At 33.7% G+C, this 21,314-nt stretch overlaps 2 protein-coding genes across 3 annotated transcripts; both read right to left on the reverse strand.

Annotated features, from left to right (window-relative positions):
• Nucleotides 1-1,273: 1,273 nt before the first annotated feature.
• LOC106661882 (prion-like-(Q/N-rich) domain-bearing protein 25) lies at nt 1,274-8,401 on the reverse strand. The gene is made up of 8 exons (XM_014385617.2): nt 8,247-8,401; nt 8,052-8,186; nt 7,835-7,993; nt 3,057-3,212; nt 2,856-2,975; nt 2,650-2,796; nt 2,452-2,589; nt 1,274-1,552 (listed from the first exon to the last, which is right to left on the reverse strand). The coding sequence occupies exons 1-8, from the start codon at nt 8,338-8,340 to the stop codon at nt 1,446-1,448; spliced, it is 1,056 nt and encodes a 351-aa protein (XP_014241103.1). The 5' UTR covers nt 8,341-8,401; the 3' UTR covers nt 1,274-1,445.
• Nucleotides 8,402-9,169: 768 nt separating this feature from the next.
• Nucleotides 9,170-20,757, reverse strand: LOC106661884 (uncharacterized protein DDB_G0272512-like). Of its 2 annotated transcripts, none has more exons than XM_014385618.2 (7): nt 20,422-20,757; nt 12,213-12,335; nt 11,985-12,134; nt 11,798-11,920; nt 11,601-11,741; nt 10,313-10,465; nt 9,170-9,962 (listed from the first exon to the last, which is right to left on the reverse strand). In XM_014385618.2, the coding sequence occupies exons 1-7, from the start codon at nt 20,639-20,641 to the stop codon at nt 9,856-9,858; spliced, it is 1,017 nt and encodes a 338-aa protein (XP_014241104.1). In that variant the 5' UTR covers nt 20,642-20,757; the 3' UTR covers nt 9,170-9,855. The 2 variants fall into 2 exon arrangements, with proteins under 2 accessions (XP_014241104.1, XP_014241105.1); XM_014385619.2 differs by having other exon boundaries at nt 10,325-10,465; nt 20,422-20,756.
• Nucleotides 20,758-21,314: the final 557 nt, after the last annotated feature.

Genomic DNA, 21,314 nt, shown 5'->3' on the forward strand with positions numbered 1-21,314 from the left:
TAAGAAGAATGTATTTATTGGCGTGATTAGTTAAGAAAGGCCGGTTGTGACACCACATCATCGCTTTATTCCACCTTACCTCACCTTCTCCCTTAATGAAGACTGACGGTGAACCCGTCTCCCCCTCACCTCCATAACCCAACATAAAATTTCCACCTCCACCTCCACCTCATTCTATAAATTATATAAATCAGTAATCACTTAACATAGTCATACCAGGGAGCTAAGTGCTATAGATAAATCCACTAATTGCTTCATATGTTCAATAAAAAATGAAATACTATTTTCTTTTATTTGGTATGTTTGTTTTAATCAACAAATAAAAGCTTTTTTCGAAATACATTCACAAACAAACAACTTTAAAACTCAAGTTTCTTAAAGAGAGTAATATTACTAAAAGGTTAATGCAAATCTAGCCAGAAATATTTAAAATGGTAAATAATTAATGAAAAGTAAAAATAATTAACAGAAATAGTTGAAAAGTTAAAATGAATTAAAATGACAATACGGTTATACCTACCACTCAACTCTGATCAGTCTTGAAGGTTTAGTATATCCAAGTTAAAATCAGGCGTTCATACTTTATTATTTAACCAATCACTAACTAAAAAAAAGAAAAAGTAACAAGTAAAAAATTTATCTTACTCTAATTTATTTAATTTTAGAAAAAGGAAGCGTAAAAATATTTATTAATATTAACTTTTGAGATATTTAGAAAAGTATTTATAGAATATAAGTTCAGAGGTTAATTATTACCTTTCTATGAACGCTCTTAGTACTCCTTTTTAACAAATTGTGACCATCGTTATAGTGGTTGGCCTGTGCGATTTCCCGTGTGTATTGTCCTGCTTTCTAACGGCAAATGTGCCACAAAATCAAAATGAACAGAAAATCTACCGATTTTTTTCTTACAGAGCCCAGAAAATGAGAAGTTGATTTCGTTGAGGATTTAATAAAATAAAATACAACTAACTCGTTTTATAACTTTTTAAATTCTTTTATAAATAGAAACCATGTCCAAATGCAATTTTGAAGTGGTCTTACAAATACAAATACAAAAGTATGAGTAGATACTGTAAAATGTAGATAGCGTTATCTCAATGATTGTGCATTAAAAATAAAAATTGCTTAACTATCCAGCACCAAAACTGCGGCACAATTTAAATAATAACTAGTACTTTCGTATTATCGGACCATATTTGGTATAATATAATAAGCAAATAACGCCTACGAGCAAAGGGATAAAATAGGTTAAAAAATCTTCTATGTTAAGTATTTTGTTTAAATTAAAATTTTATACATTATTACACAGTAATAATACAACATTTTACAACCGGCATTGCGGATTACAAGTAACATTTTTAATTTAAATAAGATTTAAAGGCAGATAATGGAATTGTCGATTTTGATTTAATTTTAATTTATTTAAATAATTTGACGTAACATCACCTAAAGTATAAATATAAAATTGGAAGAATCGCAGGGAGGATCGTACGATGTTTAGAAAATGATGTTGAAGCGACGGAACGGCCTCCTGTATCTCCAATAATAGCTAGAATAAAACATCAAAATTGTTATAAAAAGGTCCCAAAAGAAAGGGTTAAATTTAAAAAAAATATTGTTTTGTTTTTCGCTTACGGTTTGATTTAACAAACAAAATCACTAACTCTCAAAGTAAAGTTCTTGACTATCAAAAAATTTATTCAATGGGTAAAGTTTACCTGGTTAAGTCCTCAAAATAACACTTTTCAAGTACATTGTCGAAGAGACAAATGAAAATAGCACTGTGAATTGGCTGCGCGAATTAGGTCAAGATAAGATTAGTGTTTTTAATTATACATTTTATTTTTGATTAATTAAATCCTTGCAAAAACACTTTTGATACATGCATTCACAATTCAATTTACTTAATAAATAGATCAATTGAGTTTGGTCATTTTTAATTAAATGAAAATCATGTAGGACTTCAAGAATTTTTATTTTGGCGTCTAATATAAAATCCGGTGTAATATAAATTATAAGAGAACAATACGTGACACTAAAGACAATTCATTTCCTTCTATTTTAGATATATATTCCAAAGAGTATATTTTAACTGTTAATACAGATATAAATGACTGCAGTATATATTTTTTGTATAATTTTAGAGAGGGGTCATAAATGGCACTGTTGAATTTTCCACTCCCAGCTGAGCCGTCGGAAAAATTAACTTATGGCTTGATAGTAGGTCATTCACTTCCACTATGAAAGAAGCGTTTGATAAATTCGAGAGATATACCGAATAATGTTGAAGTAATTTTTAGGGAAAACGAAATTTCTTTATTATAGTCAAATTATAGAACAAAAATAGAACCTTCAGTTTGAAACTATATTCATTATGTTTTGTGTTTATTATACTATTATTATTATAAGAACATTATTAGCTTTTATAATAATTAATATTCAACTTACATCTTAGTAATATGCAATCGTTTCCATTTCTTATCGCTCCGTGCACGCACTGGCAGTAGCCGTTGTAACATTCAACGCTCGTGTCATTCTCCGATCCAGGATGGCATTCGTGATTGTGACTACAGGCTTCGTCCAATTCTGGATTTTTTGGTTAATATTTTTTCGTTTAAATTAAAAAAAAAAAACTATAGTGCATACTTAATACGGGAAAGCAAGTGCCGTTTATTTCCCGTGACCACATTTCGCTACAGACGCATTTCTTTTTGATCGGGTGGCATATGGAGACGTTCACGATGGCGGAACACTGAACGTCTTCTCTACAGTAGCCGTTCAAGCCCGTAGAATCTGAAATAAATTAAGTACCGAAAATATTTAAAAATAACTATATTAGATTATTTTCTCACGTGGGAGGCATTGGTTTTTCGCGGCGTTCAACACGTACTTCTCCTTGCAGACGCATCTAGCTAGGCATTTCGTGTTCAGTGCTGTACAGGAAGCGTCTGAAATACATTCTCCGCCCAGTTCTGAAAATTTAAACCGAATGTTTAACAAAACATAAAGGTTTGTTTTGGGGAAGTTTAGTTAACATAATGTTCGATAGTCACCGGAAGAAGCGATACAGTCGGTTCCATTGTCCAGCGAGTGGAAGCCAGGAGGACATACGCAGACCCCCTTGTTGCCATACCCGCTGGTGCAGTAGACTTTAATATCACTGGATTTGATGTGGCAGTTGTTGTGAACCGTACATGGTTCTCCTATCCCTTTGTAAAAATTAAATCAATAAGATTATGTTACAAGTTTTCAGTGTTCTTTAATTTTATTAACGTCTTGGAAGAAAACTCAATTTAAGGTTAAACATTACAAATGGTTCACATGCATTTTCTTTATCCTATTCTATAAGCCTTTATTATACTATGATTATTATATAAATTTTACAATGGTTTATTTGTTAGTTGTACTGCCTATTCTTTTGGTTCATTTATTATAATCTCTTTTACGTTGTTTTCTTTCTGTATTACTTTAGTGAATTTATCTAGACTGTGTTTACTCTTATTTTTTCTTATTTTAATTTTTCGTTGGTTAGCTGTATTGATTCGTTTGTTTAATATCTGCTTCTGAAGTGACATTTTTTAAAGATTTTTTTTAAATTTTGTACTTTTTATTTATTGATTTGTTCTGAATCTTTTTATTCAAAATTGAAAATTCTCGTTTGCTCTAGCGGATATCGAAAAGTAAAATAACAGGAGTATATTGGTCAAAGAGAAGGTCGACAGATTGACCATCTCACGGTGATGTTAGAATGAATTTACTAATTAGAAATTTACTTTGTGATCAAATAAATTGGTTTGTTTATTTCTCGTTAGATTCTCATAAAACCATCATTTTAAATTGACAGCTTATATGTGTCTAACTTTTGGATTTGTTTCCATCGCGGATTTAAATCGTTCAACACCATATCTTTTAATTTGGTCTTGTAGTTCCTGATATTAAAAATCAGCTTATTTTTAGAATTAGGTTGTTTGAAAATGTTTGCTGTCTTGAATTCTCAATCATTGGAATCAACTCCCCATTTCAACCCCACCTTATGAGTTTTCCCTCCTTTTGCCATTTTTCATGTTTTTTTGATGTCCGAGTGGATCGAGGACACGATAGCTCAGGTGGTAGTGCAGCGGCGTATCTAGCCGAAGGTCGTGGGTTCGAATCCCTCTCGTGCCATTAACTTTTTTTCATCTCAACTAAAAACCTTAATTAATTGTCATGTATTAATTGGTCAAGCGGACCACGAAAGTAGTGAATTAAAGAAAATAATGTGTTAAAATGTCCGTTCATTCAAGAAAATGGATTGCAGAAATGTTCTGAGTCCTTACAAGATTTTTAGTTGACTATCTCAAAAAGAAAAGATCCAGGGTGAAGAACTGAATTTTCAGAGATGATACTTCATAGTTGTTACTTCATTGTTGTACTTCATAGTGATACTTCACAATAATTCATTCTAATTCGATGAGGACACCGCCTGAACCATTTTGTGACTCCAAACTGCCAAAAACACGGATCATTGGACAATGGATTAAAATTAAGTCCCTCCGTTCAATGAGAATGTAGCCCAGGATAAAGGCATGCGAAAAAGTTCATCAAAGGACCTTCACAGAAACTAACGCAGAACTATTAAATCTTGGGCGAGTTAGGACTAAACTAACAGTTGAATTGATAACTGGACAATGCAGACCCCGGAGGCATATGTATAAAGTCGAAGTGGTAGAAACAATCCTGTGCGGATATTCCGAGGACGACGAAACACCGGAACATGTCATCTCTTGATGCGAAGGCTTATTAGATGACTGTTCCAGAGAGAGGAAAAGCCCGGGCCTAAAAAAGAAACTCCAGATCAAGATATGGTATTGAAGATGAAAGCAAATTCAGTTGTTACTGCCAAGCTTTTGACCTATTTTAAGGTCATCATCAGTGCAATCTTAAATATGTCTACAGATTACACAATTAACTTTTTTTTCTCAGATTTCAAATTTCCTTAAAGACCGACTCAGTTTCAACCTCAATCTTGTAACAGATCATGACAATAATGGGACTGAGTTGGTCTTCAAAGAAATTTGAAATCGTCTGTGAGAAAGTTAATTATGTCAATCTATAGGCGTATTTAAGATTGTTTTGCTCTGATGATGACGTTAATATAGGTCAAAAGCATAGCAATAATCACTGAATTTTTTTAATTTATTTTTTTTTATCACGAACATACCGAGATCTAGAGTATTGATGAGTAGAAGAATCTAACTTAAGACAGAAACTTTATTAATATGGTAATTGTGTATTTGCTATTATATAGCTATTATATAACATTTGTAGTAATATCTTTTTATGCCGTTTTCTTTTTAACATTTTTTGAGCCCTTTGTGTAATAATTTGGCAACTGTTACTATGCTGTAGCCGTTATAGTTTTTTTATTTTACTTTTTTATTGGTGAATTGTATTGATTTGGTTGATTCTGATTGAAGATTGTTTTTTAATATTTGCTGTTTTCCTTTTTTTTTAATTTAATTTATGTATTAAAACTGGTCTTATTAGATCAACCATTAATTTTACAATAATACTATAGAGTAAATAAATGTTTACATTCTCATAAACCATTGGTACAATAAGAATGTAAATAATAATGTAATGTAAACATTTCACTATTCATTTTTAACTACACTTCATATGGCTTTGTTCTTTTTAATCTTCTGACCGTGTTTCTGTTATGTAAGAGTTTGGTCCCTTCCTCATTCTCGTGCTGGCTGAGGAGAGCCTGGTGTTTGGCGGCAAATCTTTGCATTTTTTTATATTTTGTAAGATCCCTACGTAAGATTTTTTTACGAGGGTTCACAACAGCAGCGGTCATATAAACTCTATGGGTGCTGGTGTTTTTGAAAAAAACAAAAATTTGTAAGTATAATTATTCAGAAATCGTGAGATGCGGTCTGGTGTGATGTAGGTTTCAGAAAAACATTTTCTTTATCGTGCTAACGTTTCGATCTTTATTGAGATCATCTTCAAAAAAATATATTTTGCATTGTATAAATTCACTTTTCCACATCCTAAATGTATTTGTTAAATGTAAACAATGTTTGTAAATCCCAGGCCCTGAAGATGATCTCAATAAAGATCGAAACGTTGACACGATAAAGAAAATGTTTTTCTGAAGCCTACATCACACCAGACCGCATCTCACGATTTCTGAAGAATTATCAATTAACGGACAGTAATGAATCACCACACATTTGTAAGTATGTCGTGTTCGAATGCAGGGCCGCTGGATTCGAACCCGGGACCTTTAACTTACAGTGATGAGCGCCGTGTCAACGCCTAAACCCTTATTCCTTATGTACCAAGGTGTATTGACCATGTTACGAAAGATTTTATTTTGGAGTGTTTTATGATTTTGGTATTACTGTGTTTGGTACAACCCCATAGTTGAATACCACATGTCCAAATAGGCTTTATGAGTTGTTTATATGTATATTATGTTTTATTTTATATAGCAAGGTTGGAGCCAGGTCCTATCAACCAGTATGGTTGTCTATACCTTAAACCTATTTCCGTCATTTTTTCTTCACGTGTTCTTTCTATCTCGGCTTGGCATCTAAGGTCATTCCCAGATATTTAGCTGTATCACTGTATTGTGAGCGACGGAACATTGTCCACTTTTTTGTTTGTAAAGATTAGATGAACTGATTTATGCTGATTTAGCTTGATTTTCTATTTTTTTGTCCATCGCTGCTTTACTTGCTAATTAATTTGGCGTTTACTCTGTACTTGGTATTATATGATTATTATTGTTATACATTTCATTGGTGTGTTGTATCGATTTGGTCTATTTAAAGACTGTTCTGTGACTTTTTTTGTCTATTTCATGCTATATTTAGTATTGTTCTCTTTCTTATTTGAATTTTTCATTGGTCAGTTGTTTTGATTTGGTTCATTTAATCTCTGCTTCTGAGGTAGATGAAAATTTTTTTATATATTTTTTTGTGTATAATAGATATAATTTATGTCTGCTTCTGAGGTGTTTTGTTGTTAATATGTTGTGCGTGTTATCTTTTTTACTAATTTGGTGCTTATGCTGTCCCAGTGTGTGTATGTTTAATATTATTTGTTTTTCTCGTATCCTGGCTGTCTTGTATTTTAGTGCTGGAATTTTGGAACCATAGCTATAACGTTATCTGTTGCTTCTCGTTTTGTGTGTGTGTGTGTGCGTGTGTGAGTGTGTTCATTAATTGAAGTTTGTTGTAAAGCAAGTTTGTGCTTTTCTTGTATTCAATTTTTACAACGTTTATGAGGTCAGGTTTTTTATATGGCAATTCGTTGATAAATGTATCTGAACTATATACTCAGTTTACAATTAATTAAGGTTTTTAGCTGAGATGAAAAACAGCTAATGGCACGAGAGGGATTCGAACCCACGACCTTCGGCTTGATACGCCGCTGCTCTACCACTTGAGCTATCGTGACCTCGATCCACTCGGACATCAATTCCCCATCTCAACCCCACCTTATGAGTTTTCCCTCCTTTTGCCATTTTTCAATTGAGATGGGGTGTTGATGTCCGAGTGGATCGAGGTCACGATAGCTCAACTGGTCGTGGGTTCGAATCCCTCTCGTGCCATTAGCTTTTTTTCATCCCAGCTAAAAACCTTAATTAATTGTAAGGTATTAATTGGTCAAGCGGATTACGAAATTAGTGAATTGAATTATATACTCAGTTTTTAATAAGCAACAAGCTATAATAAATAATTGATTTTGTGAGTTATAATTATATTTAATAATTGTTGTTTTCGTCATGAAAAAGAGGTTTACGTGTTGGAGGTTATTTTTAACTAAATATGACGCTTACTTGCTGTTTTGTAACATCTGTTATCTCTGAAATGAGACCCTTGACGGCATGTGCAATTTCCGACGCTTTCCGACGATCTGGGCAAACAGATCGAAAGAGTGCCGAGAGTCTTTTCGCACTGAATGTCATAAATGCAGTGATCGCCGATTTGCTTAGCAGCTAAAGCAAAACAAAATTTAATGAAAACAAACTGGTAACTTTTTTTTTTAAATTGTACCTGGAATACAAATGAACGAAGTTTTGTTTTGGTTCACTGCGATGTACGTGTCCCTGCAGAGGCACATTGATCTTTCATAACAGTAGGAATTGGGTGTCGTGCAGTCTTCATCGAGATCACAGGGACGGTTCGATCCTGCATTGCACCATTATCAATACTAAATAAAATATTCGAACTTAAAAACCGAAGACTTACTTCTTAAAAGTTTGGTCAGGGGTAACGTGATCTTCCCGCAAGATACAAAGCTGCAGGCGAAAAGGGTCGAAATAAAAAAAAGTTTTGAAGTCATGACAAAATAGGAACGCTAAGGGGAGTGCCAGGTGCGCAAATGAATGAATGTTTTATCACCAGTTTGCTTTTCTTATCTCTTTATGAGTCGACATTATAAATATTGTTCGTCTTCCATGTGAAAAACCCTATTGAAAAAAATTTTTTTGCCACTTCGCACCGTTTGGTATGGTTCCGAAGGGACTTCGGTATTCTCGGATTTCTAATACATCAGATTTCGGTGCCATTTATCTTTCTGTCAAATCCATGATACAAGGATGGAATGACAAAATTGCACATTTTGAACTTTTGAAGCTTAATTATACGAATTCGATTTTTATTGCACGAAATTGCTCAATTGTATCCACTAATTCAAAAGTTTACCTTTTACTTCAGTAAATGTAGAACCTTTTTATCTGATAAACGACAACTTGAGAACTCACTCTTTATTTGGAAAAATGTACAATATTGAATAATTTTATAAACGTAATTGGTAATTAATAAGTAATAGTAATTAAAAATTTGCCGTGCATTATTTAAACGTTTTTTTAATCCAAATATCCACCAATTTCTAGTTATTTCACATACATATATATTTTTTATAGAAATTTTTTTAATTTTATGCTATCTCAACATGCAAACATTTGTTATCTCACATAAAACTTTAGATATTTAACATAAAATAAAATGGAATAGAGATCAGCTTAATTGGCGTAATTGGGGGCCACTAATTCACTGTGCCTAAAAAGACGTACATTGCTTCAATTTCTTCTTCAAAGCCTTATTATAACCGATTACAACTTTCGAAAATCGATGTTTTTAAGGAAATGAATGAATTCTTTTCATAAGTCTTTTTTTATCAGCGCTGATAGGCTGGCTAGAGGGCAGGTAATACTAGCAGAATTTGCACGAAGTGAGTACAACCTTTGCTTCGAAGTTAAAATAGTGAAACAAAATATGCTCCCAAATTCTACACAATAGCGCTATTTTTCTATTTGTACACAGCATTGTGGAAGTACTGCTTGGGCAAAGGGCTTGTCCGTTGGCTGGCTACACCTAGAAAGAACGTTTTTGTGTAATTTCCATTTCCGGTTTTTGTCGAACAAGATTCCCAGTCCTCCATATTTTCTATCTCCAGCATTGCCCTGAAGCACGACCGGGGAAGCCTGGAAAGTGCCTCTGCTAAAGGCTTGTATATTCGGAAGCTTGCTTAGCTATAACGTCTAGAGCTTTATTGCCTTTGTGAGGTGTTTGTATTCTTTCACAACTTCATCAATTCATGTTCTATTCTACAAAAATTCAATATTTTTTAAAAATTTTATTTGTTTTTATAAATAAAGCCTATAATGTACTTAAAAACCTAAATGAGATTATATTAAAAATTATAACCGTACAACATAACATAAAATTTCCAGTTTTAATCTCCTGAAGGAACAATATTTTTTTTTTGAAATTGTAAATTTAAATCTAAACTATATTTTCTTAACTTAAGACTTTTTCGTAGTCAATTCGTGAATTTTGAGAAAGCGCCTTTAGTTCAAACGCAGTTCTTCGAAGGAATCTTATAGAGAAAGTTGATGACCAGAGAAAGAATCAGGGTTGTCAGCCAGAAATTATCCCAACGGGCTGCTGAACTTGGAACGGCTGGAAAAGAACAAAATATTATATACTTAACGTATCATTTAATAATCCCATTAAATATAAAATATAAGAAAGACGTGGGTCAATAAGATACGAAGTATAAGGGTGATGGTCTCTTTTTCACTCTTACCTCTTCAATTTCAAGCCCCCTCAAAGCTGTAAAGTCTATGTACTATGTTCGCTTTCATTTTTTTTATAATATAATTTTTAAATATATAATAAATTTAATATAACTTTCAACTTATCTACTTACCTCAAATTGAAATTCTCAGCAATTTGAATAGATTTTATTTTTATTTGTTTATTTTTAATTTTTTTTATACCAAAAACCAGTATAGTTAACAATTACTTACGATAAAACTTACTATCGCAGATGTTGTCTTTTTTCAACTCCTTGAAATTTTTAAGACAGGAACAGGTGCCGTTGAAGCAGGTCCTTCTGTTTCCAGGTTCAACATCAACAGGTATGAGACAATCAACGTCTTTCTTGCAGTCAGAACCCAGAGCTTAAATAAATAAAGAAAACCAGTTAGCAGAACAGGTTTTTATGTAACGTGAATATATATTCTCTAAAGGGACTGGAACTTGAAAAAATATCCTATACTCACGGCTCCACGTGGTGACATAATTGAATTTAAAAAGCTTGCAGATAACCACAAAACTACACGGTTTGTTACTACACCGATGGATTTAAGTCGTAATAAGGAACAGGGGTATTTAGTCCCAGAATTAAATATTAGAGACCTGTGCTTATAAAACGATATTTTTCAAGTCTAAGCAACAGCCAAGCAGCCAGCAACTAACTCCAAAATGGCCAGTTCAAAGATGGTTGCAAAATTCAAAATCAAACTAAAGTCTATAGGTTTGGAGAGACACTTTCTACTGGGTTCAAGGTCGTGCAGGAGTAGAGGGAAACTAAAAACATAGAATCCATACTATTAGAGGACATCTTTCAAGAGAAGGCAAGGTGAGAAATAGGAAATAGTGAGAAACTCTTGCTGAAGGCGAACAATCCAAGAACCTCTTGCGTGATTAGATAGGAAAGAAAGTACTGGATGCATCAAAAGGAAATCTTTTCAGTTTCTGAGCATTAGAGAAAGAATGGCATCAATCTGGTATTCTTCTTCCGTCATATCAACAGATTATGGCGCCACAGTTCTCCACCGTACAACAACCGGTTGAAATAATCAAGTACGGAACAGGAAATACAATAATCCTTAAAGGGTGGCCGCAACGGTTTAGGCATTGACACGGTGCTCATTACTAAAAGGTAAAGGTCCTGGGTTCGAATCCAACGGCCCTGCGTTCGAATCCTACATGGCTTCTTTTTTTTAACACCTGCACCCTGACGGTTGATATGATCTCTGGTGTTGCGAACCCCCGTAAAAACAATTTTTTCACTTAAAAGGGGTGCAGTATAGCCGCCAAACAATCTGATAAGCATTAAATAAAAATTTTATAGGCCGAAGGTAATTGTAATTAAGACTCAAACAAACATAAGCATTGTTCAAAAAACGTTAGCACTATCGTGTTATCACATCGGCTTCTTTTCTCCTGGGCTAACAAGTGCATTAACTCTAGTTTTTGCTCTGTTTACCATTATCGTTCTTTCTTTAATCATATAGAAAAATACATATTTACGTTTGTTCTCAACGCAGACGTCGCCATTGAAGTGAAATGAGTTCAAGCAGGCGCATTTGTTCTGCAAGCACAGAGCTCCATCGCCCAAATAAGAGTTGCACTGAGCGTCCATCTCGCACGTCGCATTCATTTCCTTCAATACTTCAAATAGAAAATTATTAACTTCAATGATATTTTTTATTGTTGTGATATTTTACTTGGCAGACAACGCATGCCGTCGGCATCTGGCACGTAGTTGTCAGAACAGACGCAGACCTCTTGGTCGCATTCGGAGTTTTTCACGCTGCAGGACTCGTGCTGTATACACTTGCCTCCCAAATCTGAAAATACGGACTTTTTTACGGAATAACGACAAATTGTACGACCCCTTTTGCCAATACTCACGCGATTGCTCGAGACAGGCCTCTTTGTACAGTTTTGTACGGACCGGGTCGCATCTGCAGGATAGATTGACGCACACGACTTCGCCGTACGTGTCTTTCAGAGGAGAGCATTGCACGTCCTCGCTGCACTTCTCGCCGAACTCGGTTACCACTGGTAATTTAACGCGTACATTTATTTTAAAAACCTAGGTGATATCCTAATTACTAACACTCAATATTAAATTATTACTTTCCAGGCATTCTTTTCCATTGGATGCGAGAACGTTGTTTTCTAAGCACTGGCAGGTTCCGTTGAAACAGCGCGAATTGGTATTCTTACAGTCTTCTTTTTTGGTACAACTTTTACCTAAATCTAAAAAAATAAGAGTTGATATAATAAAATATTTAGATTATCCATTTATGTTTAGTGGTCTAATTGAACAAATTGCTTATTTCAATTAATTATTCTTATAATGAATAATTAATTCATTTTTGTTACTGTGCTTTCATTTATTCTATTTTATTTTTATTTGTGTGTTAAAGCCTATAGATACATATTACCTATATTACAACTTCTATTGTGCAGATTATTAACAGATTATTAACAGATTATTAACCAGTCTTGGTTGAGATGAAAAAGTTAGTATCACGAGCCGAAGGTCGTGGGTTCGTTCCCGCTCGTTACACGAACTTTTTCGTCAAGAAAAGAATAATTAATTGGCATATGTATATTATATTTTTTATTATTATTTATTGTTATAGAAATAATCTGCACAATAGAAGTTGTAATATAGGTAATATGTATCTATAGGCTTTAACACACAAATAAAAATAAAATAGAATAAATGAAAGCACAGTAACAAAAATGATGAATTTTCTAAATCATACATAATATAATAATAATTACTCAATTGATTATATACAATTTTTTCGAAATGAAAAATTTGTATCACAGGCGGGATTCGAACCCACGACTTTCGGCTCAATACGCCGCTGCTCTACCACTTGAGCTACCGTGACTTCGATCGCCCATGCCATAAACTTCTCACCTCGGCTCCCCGTTTTATTCCAATTGTAAGCAATGCACAATACAACTACAATACAATTGTATAAAACGGGGAGTCGAAATGAGAAGTTTGTGGCATGGGCGATCGAAGTCACTTCGCTCAAGTGGTAGAGCAGCGGCATATTTAGCGGAAAGTCGTGGGTTCGAATCCCGCCTGTGACACAAATTTTTCATTTCAAAAAAACTGTGTATAATTAATTGAGTATTTATATCATTAGCCATAAGCTGATAAAATAATTAAAAAGTAAGTAATAATAATAATTGCTCAAGATAGTGGGTTTCTCATTTTACTCGCTTTTTTTTAAAGCAGATAGGCAGAAATAGTAATTATTATTATCATTTATGTTGTTAAAAGATGATAAAAAACTAGATATTTTAATTATTACTGTGGAATTGAAAATTGACCTATAATAACACTCCCGTTAATTAATACTAATAGATTCTGCCCGCTTTTGTCCTTCCCAATGAGTTTACTAACTCTGCCTCAATACTAACATTACAAAAAATTTTCTTTGTTTTTCCGTTATACTGCTTTTTCCTGCACATAAGATTTTTATAATTTTTGGAATATAAATACCAGACCGCATGTCACGATCTCCAAATAAATATAAATCCTTTTGTAAGTTTTCCCCTCAAAACCATATTTGTTACGTATTTTGTAACTTCTATTAAGAAGTCGTTTGCTTCTCAATAATATTTATTCGCCCGGGGTGTTGTAGTATTAGCTTGTTGATTACAAATAAATATCTTTTGTCACAAGTCGCTCACATAACCGAACAAATCAAGTTCATCAACATCATTGCTATTAGAGTAATGGAAGGCGAACTACTGTTAATTTCCTTCATTTAGTTTAGTTTAACCTCATTGGACGAACAATTATTCTATTCTTGCTGTTTTATTTGATTTTTTAGTTAAAAAATTATTACTGTTTTACAGGATAAATAAAACGTACTTCAAAGTTTTGTACCATAGATATAGATTATAAACTAATTCAATTAATTAAGGTTTTTAGTTGAGATAAAAAAAGTCACTGTTACGAGCGGGATTCGAACCTACGACCTTCGGCTTGATACGCCGCTACTGTACCACTTGAGCTATCGTGACTTCTATCCTCTCGGACACCAACTTCCCATCTGAACCCACCTTTCGAATTTTCCCTCCTTTTTGCCCTTTTTCAAAGTTTTTTCAAAGAAGTTGGTGTCCGAGTGGATTGAAGTCACGATAGCTCAAGTGATAGAGTAGCGGCGTATTAAGCCAAAAGTCGAGGGTTCGAATCCTGCTTGTGACAGTGACTTTTTATCTCAACTAAAAACTTTAATTAATTGAATGATATTAATTGGTCAAGCGGACCACGAAAAATAGTGAATTATAAACTAAAATTATTTTTTCTTTCTTAGCACTTCAATTCTTTTAAACGTCCATAAAACTAACTACATAAAAAATTTAAATAATATTTATTTAAATAATAAACTACAATAAATAAGTAAATAGTATCATTTACTCGATATGCATTCAATAACAATAATGTTGCATAACAATTGTTTAGAACAGCGCTAATCTTCAGAAACGATAACAACAATGTAAAATAATCTTTCGCTTGAAAAAAAAATTGAATGTAAATTCAATCAAACCTCGATATGTTGTGCATCTCAATTATTTAAACAAGTAGATTTTTTTATATTTTTTGAAATCTAAGTGAATAAAGCAAGAGTGATAAAAATATAGCCATGTGGATTTATTTGGATTGTAGTTTTCAAATCTACCCATTGTAACTCTTAAAAATGAAATTACCACTTTTGTAAGACAAAACACTCATGTTCAAGCAAATAATCAAGAAACAAACTTTCTTTTTAAAGGTTACAGGCGTTAATCCGCTTCTTGAACGTCGTCGACCACACTCGCGCCACTTGGTTATAAACCGCGACAAGGAGAAACCGAAAAAAAAGAGACAATAAAGTCAAATGAAGGTGATAAACATTATGTAAGCCGTTTTGTGTTTGCGTAACAATTTATCACAATGAACGCCCCGACGAGAAAAATTAACCAGGTGAGAAGTCTGACTAATCCGGGCTATGAGTTGAGGCCGTTTTCTATTCTAAAATAGCACCACTGGCAAAGCGTTAATTGGTCTTTAAAAGACCTGAAAATGAACTGAAATATTGAAAAAAATTAATATCACGTATGATATTCGAGTCTTGCTGAGGAATTTGAAAGATTTAATGACAAACGTTCATTAATGCTAATTTTGTTGGATTCAAATATTATACCCTATTAGTATGAGTACCTCAGCATGATGTAGTGTGTGTTCTTGTAATTTATTTTAAAACATCTTTATAAACGATTTGGGCTTTTCATTAAATATAAAATAATTAAATTTTTTATCTGTGATATCAAAAATATATATGAAAACTCTTTTCATGCCACTAACGTACTATCTTTATTTCTCTTAGTTGCTTCTTCATGTAAATAGGCAAATAGGCTCTCTCTCTCTCTCTCTCTCTCTCTCTCTCTCTCTCTCTCTCTCTCTCTCTCTCTCTCTCTCTCTCTCTCTCTCTCTCCCACAATATCTGTCTGCCCATATATATCTCACACCCGTTCTTTCTATAACTAACTTTATCTTTACTTTTCTTAGTTTCTTCCTCGACTTCACAAACAGGCTCTCTCTCTCTCTCTCTCTCTCTCTCTCTCTCTCTCTCTCTCTCTCTCTCTGTTCTCTCTTTATTTCAATCTTGCTCTCTCAATCTTTTTCTATCTACTCATCAATAATTCATATTTTTTTAGAGTACCAAGATGGCGACCGAATACAATCAGTCCTTTTATGTCTCAATAAAGAAAATAAAAATTAAAAAATAATTCAAAACGTAGTGTCATTTAAAGGAAAAGTGTCGAGAGCAAAAGAAGTGATTTGTGATTTAACCGAGACGTTCAACACAATAAAATAAAAAATCTTGCCTCTCACCCAACAAACACAAACTATCCACCGGCCAAGTCCGCTTACAGCAAAGTACTACAAAACCTCTAGTTTAGCGAAAGTATAGTTCAAACTTTTGCTGCAGTTATAAAACTCAAAACACCAACGAAATGAGAAGAAACCCGGAAAGGCCTTAACAAACAAGCGTAACAAGAAAAAATCTAATTATTGCTTTTTTATCTCAACCAAACGTTAAGATTAAAAGTACAATTAATTAAACTAATTATTGAAGTTGATACTGCTCTCGTAAATTGCTGCTAAATAATATAATTAAAATCGTGTGCTCCCTCTGTCGTGTGGCAGACAATTTGTTCGTTCGCAGTTGCAACAAATGCTCTCGATACCATTCAGGCAAATCGCACGAGTAAGGAAACAACTTGTCCCGTTATGCGCTAGTGGAACGAGTGTATGAAATGTTAACATCATTCAACAGCAAAGTAAGAAATAAACCAATTGAAAAACGAGATTGTAAACGCACTGCTGTTCTTATGTGACATAGGAACCCATACTATCAATAAGTACCTCAGACAGAAGGATAAAAAGAAAATGAGGGATCAATGGAACTCACTCATTGGACATAAACAGTCCAAGAACATCCTAAAAAATTTCGGAAGGAAAGAAGTATCAGAACGTTTCAAGAGAAGAGGGAAAAAACTGCGAAACTTAACAGGATTCTTAACAGGTCACTGCAAACTAAATGGACATTTAAAGAAGATTGGCACGACACGACACGGCACGTGCAGATTCTGCAAAGAAGCAGAGGGGACACCAGCACACCTTTTAAAAAACTGTGGGGCTACACTTGCCCGCAGGAGGAAGTTCTTTGGGAGGTACAAAGTAACCGAACAAGAAATTCAACCATTGAAAACGGGCCTAATAATCAAATTCCACGATGACCTCGGACTCACCGGGGTGCTATAAGCACAGAACACAATTCTTCAAGGCCGCAGTACAAAATACACCCTGACCAATCATCTACATCTACACTGCTGTTGACGAATAATACTGGTCGGGGAAAATTGTGCAAATATAAAAAGCAGAGTTATACGATGCCTTCAACACAATATGCAACCTTTATGTAAGATAAAAAAGCCAGAGTCACGAGCGCGATTCGAACCCACGACCTTCGACTAAATACGCCTCTACCACTTGATCCACTTTTTTATTTCAACCAATACCTTACATAACGTTTAATTAATTGAAAGAAGTTATTTGGTCAATCGGACCACGAAATCTAATAGATTTATTAAGTAAAATGAAGTATATCTACACTAAAGCTCTCCGTGGCCATTTCATTTGTCGCCGAGAATCGAATCCTGATTACACGACATTTGAAAAATGGCAAAAAGAAGGCGAAAGGTAGGTTGAGATGGGAAGTAGGTTCCGATGGATCGAAGTCACGATAGCTCAAGTTGTAGAGCAGCGGCGTATTTAGCCGTAGGTCGTGGGTTCGAATCCCACGCGTGACACTGGCTTTTTTATTTCTAGCAATACCTTAAATAAAGATTAATTACTTGAAATAAGTTATTTGGTCAATCGAATCACGAAATCTAATGGATGTAATCTGCAACATTCAAGGGCTGCGACCCATGCCTAAATGATATGACTGAACGTGAAACATTGCAAACATTGCATTATTACAGGAAGCGTACTGTCAAAATACCAGCATAGTCGGTATTCACAGAGGCTGGAAAATATTTCAGGCTGGTCAGGGAAGAAACCGTACAGCGATCGTCGTACTAAAAAACAATTTAAATTAAATAAAACAATTTGCGATTCTAACTCAATTCTCAGACAAGGATGTGGTAGAAATCTCTGACTATCTATTTATTAGTGTGTACTTCGATGTAACAAAGGATGTTAATGTAAACACCTCTAAAAAGTTTGACCTTGGAAAGAGCTAAACTAAGGGAAATTCNGTACTACAAAACCTCTAGTTTAGCGAAAGTATAGTTCAAACTTTTGCTGCAGTTATAAAACTCAAAACACCAACGAAATGAGAAGAAACCCGGAATATCATCAAAAATAATATAAATTCGGTAGAACTAAACATCGAAGTTTTTGTTCATGTATGCTCAAAAAACGATAACGACACGGTAATGAACGAATTTAATAATAGTTGCCGAAAAACCTTGAAGGCAGAAGTAGGCACAAAGCTAAACCCTAGATTAATAATACATGAAATTCCGGGAATTCACAAATGAAAATGCAAAACAAATAATAATGGGACAAAATCAGGAAATCTTTTCAGAAAACAATTTTTTGAGAGTACCAAGATGGCGACCGAATACAATCAGTCCTTTTATGTCTCCATAAAGAAAATAAAAATTTAAAAATGCCTGACTATCTATTTATTAGTGTGTACTTCGATGTAACAAAGGATGTTAATGTAAACACCTCTAAAAAGTTTGACCTTGGAAAGAGCTAAACTAAGGGAAATTCAATAGGCAAACAGGACTTCAGGAGTACTTAGCCGCTAAATCCCTAACAATTTTAAATTGTAAGGACGGCAAACGGTCAAGGCTTATCAGGGTATTCACGGAAACGAAGAGGCACATAGGTTGTCTAAAGAGGCAGCCCAGGATCAGCCATCTCTTCACATTGGAGTCGAAAATGAATCGATCCCGACCTAGGGACGAGGTACCGAAGATGAGGAATGTTTAGGAATATTGTATAGAGTGCTACAAGAGAAGGCAAATGGACAAAAACACTTTTTCGAAGACAGCAGCTGACCTAAGTACTGAGTAATCATGGTAAACACAAGAATTATTTATACAGGCTTAAACTGGAGGACATTGAATTATGCAACTGCAGGACAACGGAACCCCAAACTTGGGAGCATGTCATACAGCACTGCGAACTGAATGAATCTTCGAGATCACGGCTCATAAGATTAATAATCACTCGAGGAGGAACTCGGTCTACAACAAATCAGGAATTATTTAAAGAGCACAATAAAGACTTTTGTGAATTAAATTGTTTGTAAAAGTTATGAAAAATAATAAAAATTAAATAGATAAATTGTAATAATAATTGCCACCTACGTGATCAGAGTGAAGTGAAAAAGATCATAAAGTGTTGTAATTGTAAAAATCGTATTGTACTATTTATAATTTTTTATTTATTTATTTTTATTTATTTATTTATTTATTTATTTTTTTTTTTTTTTTTTTTTTTTTTTTTNGATTTAGGTTATTTATTTCACATATACGTTTCGCGCTATTTTTTCTTTTTTTCTGCCCATCTGCAGGAAAACCTTATAAAATGTTGTAGTTTAAAAATATGGTAATATATTTATAGAATAGAAAAATATAATGGTAGCCCCATTTTACAGAGAATAAAATGGAGCTACCTTATAAAAAAAACGCAAAGGGGGGACAGGCGAGACAGATAGGTAATTTATATTGATGTTTTTAACCATAAAATAAAAATAATAATATAAATGAAAGTTTGATAATTTTACAATGTAAACTATATGACTGTACTTCTTGTAAAGGTTTTCCTGAAGATGGACAGAAAAGAAGGAAAACTACCCGAAATTTAGATCTGAAATAAATAACCTAAATCAAAACCTCTTGTCAAGGACTAACCCTGCCTAAAGAATAACCTAAAAATAATCTATAGAAGTGGAATCCTACAAAAAAATAAATAAAAAAATCAATTATTAAAAAATTATAAATAGTACAATACGATTTTTAAATTACAACACTTTATAAGGTTTTTCTGCAGATGGGCAGAAAAAAAGGAAAAATAGCGCGAAACGTATATGTGAAATAAATAACCTAAATCAAAACCATTTGTCAAGAACTAACCCTACCTAAAGAATAACCTTTCTAGAAATATAAAAAAAAGTAAAAATATATTAAAATATTTATAATTGTAAGAGCCTGCAATCTTAAAGAGGGCAGTCTGTAAAATAAATTTTAAAAATCTACCTTTCTACATGTTTTTTCAATTATCTTTTTTGTGATGAAAACGTGAAGTGAAATTCATATACACTCAATCCTTCACTTTTGTTTTTTCATTTATTATCCTCTCCATTTCTTCTATTATTATCACATCATATTTATCACACTTATTTCTTCATCATACGCCGTACTCACGGTCTCTACCTTCAAACTATCATTCGTCCGAAACTGTTTTTAATGCGTTTCTGATATTTTTAACATTTAGAATGAATATTTCGATACAACTCATAAACATATTCTTCTCCATTCTCTTCCACACGGTTCAGTTTATTTTTTTATTTTTTTTATATGCTTTATCTTCATACCTTCTTAGTCTTTAACGGATCGATTAACCATATCAAGTATTGGATTTACTGTGTATTTAACTTGTGCATTAAAAAAGTAAACTGTTCTTCATTTAATAACAAAGATTAAATATCACCATTGGGTTAAGAACAGCTCATTTCGAACTCACCCTCGGGTATTGGTAATAAATCCAAAAGGTGATGAACACTTGTGGCAAGAACCGAGCTGGCATTATTCGGCGGCGTGGTTTCCACGTTCCTAGCAGTAGTAACCGTGGGCATGGGCTGATTATCTGCCTCGGTCGCGTTTTCTCCAGCAACCCCGGCAATCAAGACCAAAGCTGAAAGAGTTGCGATGAAAAAAAAGCCGTTTTCGAACTCCATGGTCATCCCTCTGTGAAGATCGCGACTGGGAAAAGTTGGACCGACGACTGTCACTTTTTACAATCCTCGACCGCCTTCTCCCTCCCCTATTTAACACGGCTCTGCCAGTTTTACTCTCCTTCGATAAGATAAGAATATTGATACAGAGCTCAATCATCATTTGTTAACCAGGCGAGAGGGAGAGATGGAGAGAGAAAAGAGAGAGAAAATTTGCTTAAAAAGCCAATTTGTTGAAAAATGCATGACTCCTTTTTAATATTGCTTTTGATAAGTAATAATGATTCTAAGAGATAAATTAAAAAGATAATTTCTAGCGAAATTAATTACCGTCTATAAATAAAATAGCAAGTTATCTTTGTCATTATGTGCACACAATGGTATTAAAAATTGTTCTACTCGTAAAAGAATAAGAACATGTAAATATTGATCTTTTAGAATAAAAAATTCCTTTGGTGAAGAATGGTATTTTTTACAACAGTTAGATAGTCCTATAGCTGTAAGAGCGGCTTTCCAAGTACATACTTTCCTTCGATTGATTTTAATCCATCTTTTCAGTATTAGAAATATCGACCACTTTTTCAGTCACGAACATCTGGATAAAGGTATGGTCTTGAAGAAGAAAGCAAATTCAGTTGTTACTGCCAAGCTTTCGACCTACTTTAAGGTCATCATTAAGGCT

This window comes from Cimex lectularius, unplaced genomic scaffold (assembly GCF_000648675.2).
Source record: "Cimex lectularius strain Harlan isolate CLEC.00 unplaced genomic scaffold, Clec_2.1 scaffold312, whole genome shotgun sequence".
Classification (NCBI taxonomy): Eukaryota; Metazoa; Arthropoda; class Insecta; order Hemiptera; family Cimicidae; genus Cimex; species Cimex lectularius.

Bases quoted from the DNA above. Each gene is read 5' to 3' on its own strand.
- LOC106661882 (XM_014385617.2), bottom strand. From the start codon at position 8,340: ATGACTTCAAAACTTTTTTTTATTTCGACCCTTTTCGCCTGCAGCTTT. The intron at 8,187-8,246 runs GTAAGTCTTCGG...GGTGCAATGCAG, and splicing joins CCTGACCAAACTTTTAAGAA to GATCGAACCGTCCCTGTGAT. The intron at 1,553-2,451 runs GTAAGTTGAATA...GTTTTATTCTAG, and splicing joins CGATTGCATATTACTAAGAT to CTATTATTGGAGATACAGGA.
- LOC106661884 (XM_014385618.2), bottom strand. From the start codon at position 20,641: ATGACCATGGAGTTCGAAAACGGCTTTTTTTTCATCGCAACTCTTTCA. The intron at 12,336-20,421 runs GTGAGTTCGAAA...TTATTTTTTTAG, and splicing joins TTTATTACCAATACCCGAGG to ATTTAGGTAAAAGTTGTACC. The intron at 9,963-10,312 runs GTAAGTAATTGT...GTTCTTTTCCAG, and splicing joins CTGCGATAGTAAGTTTTATC to CCGTTCCAAGTTCAGCAGCC.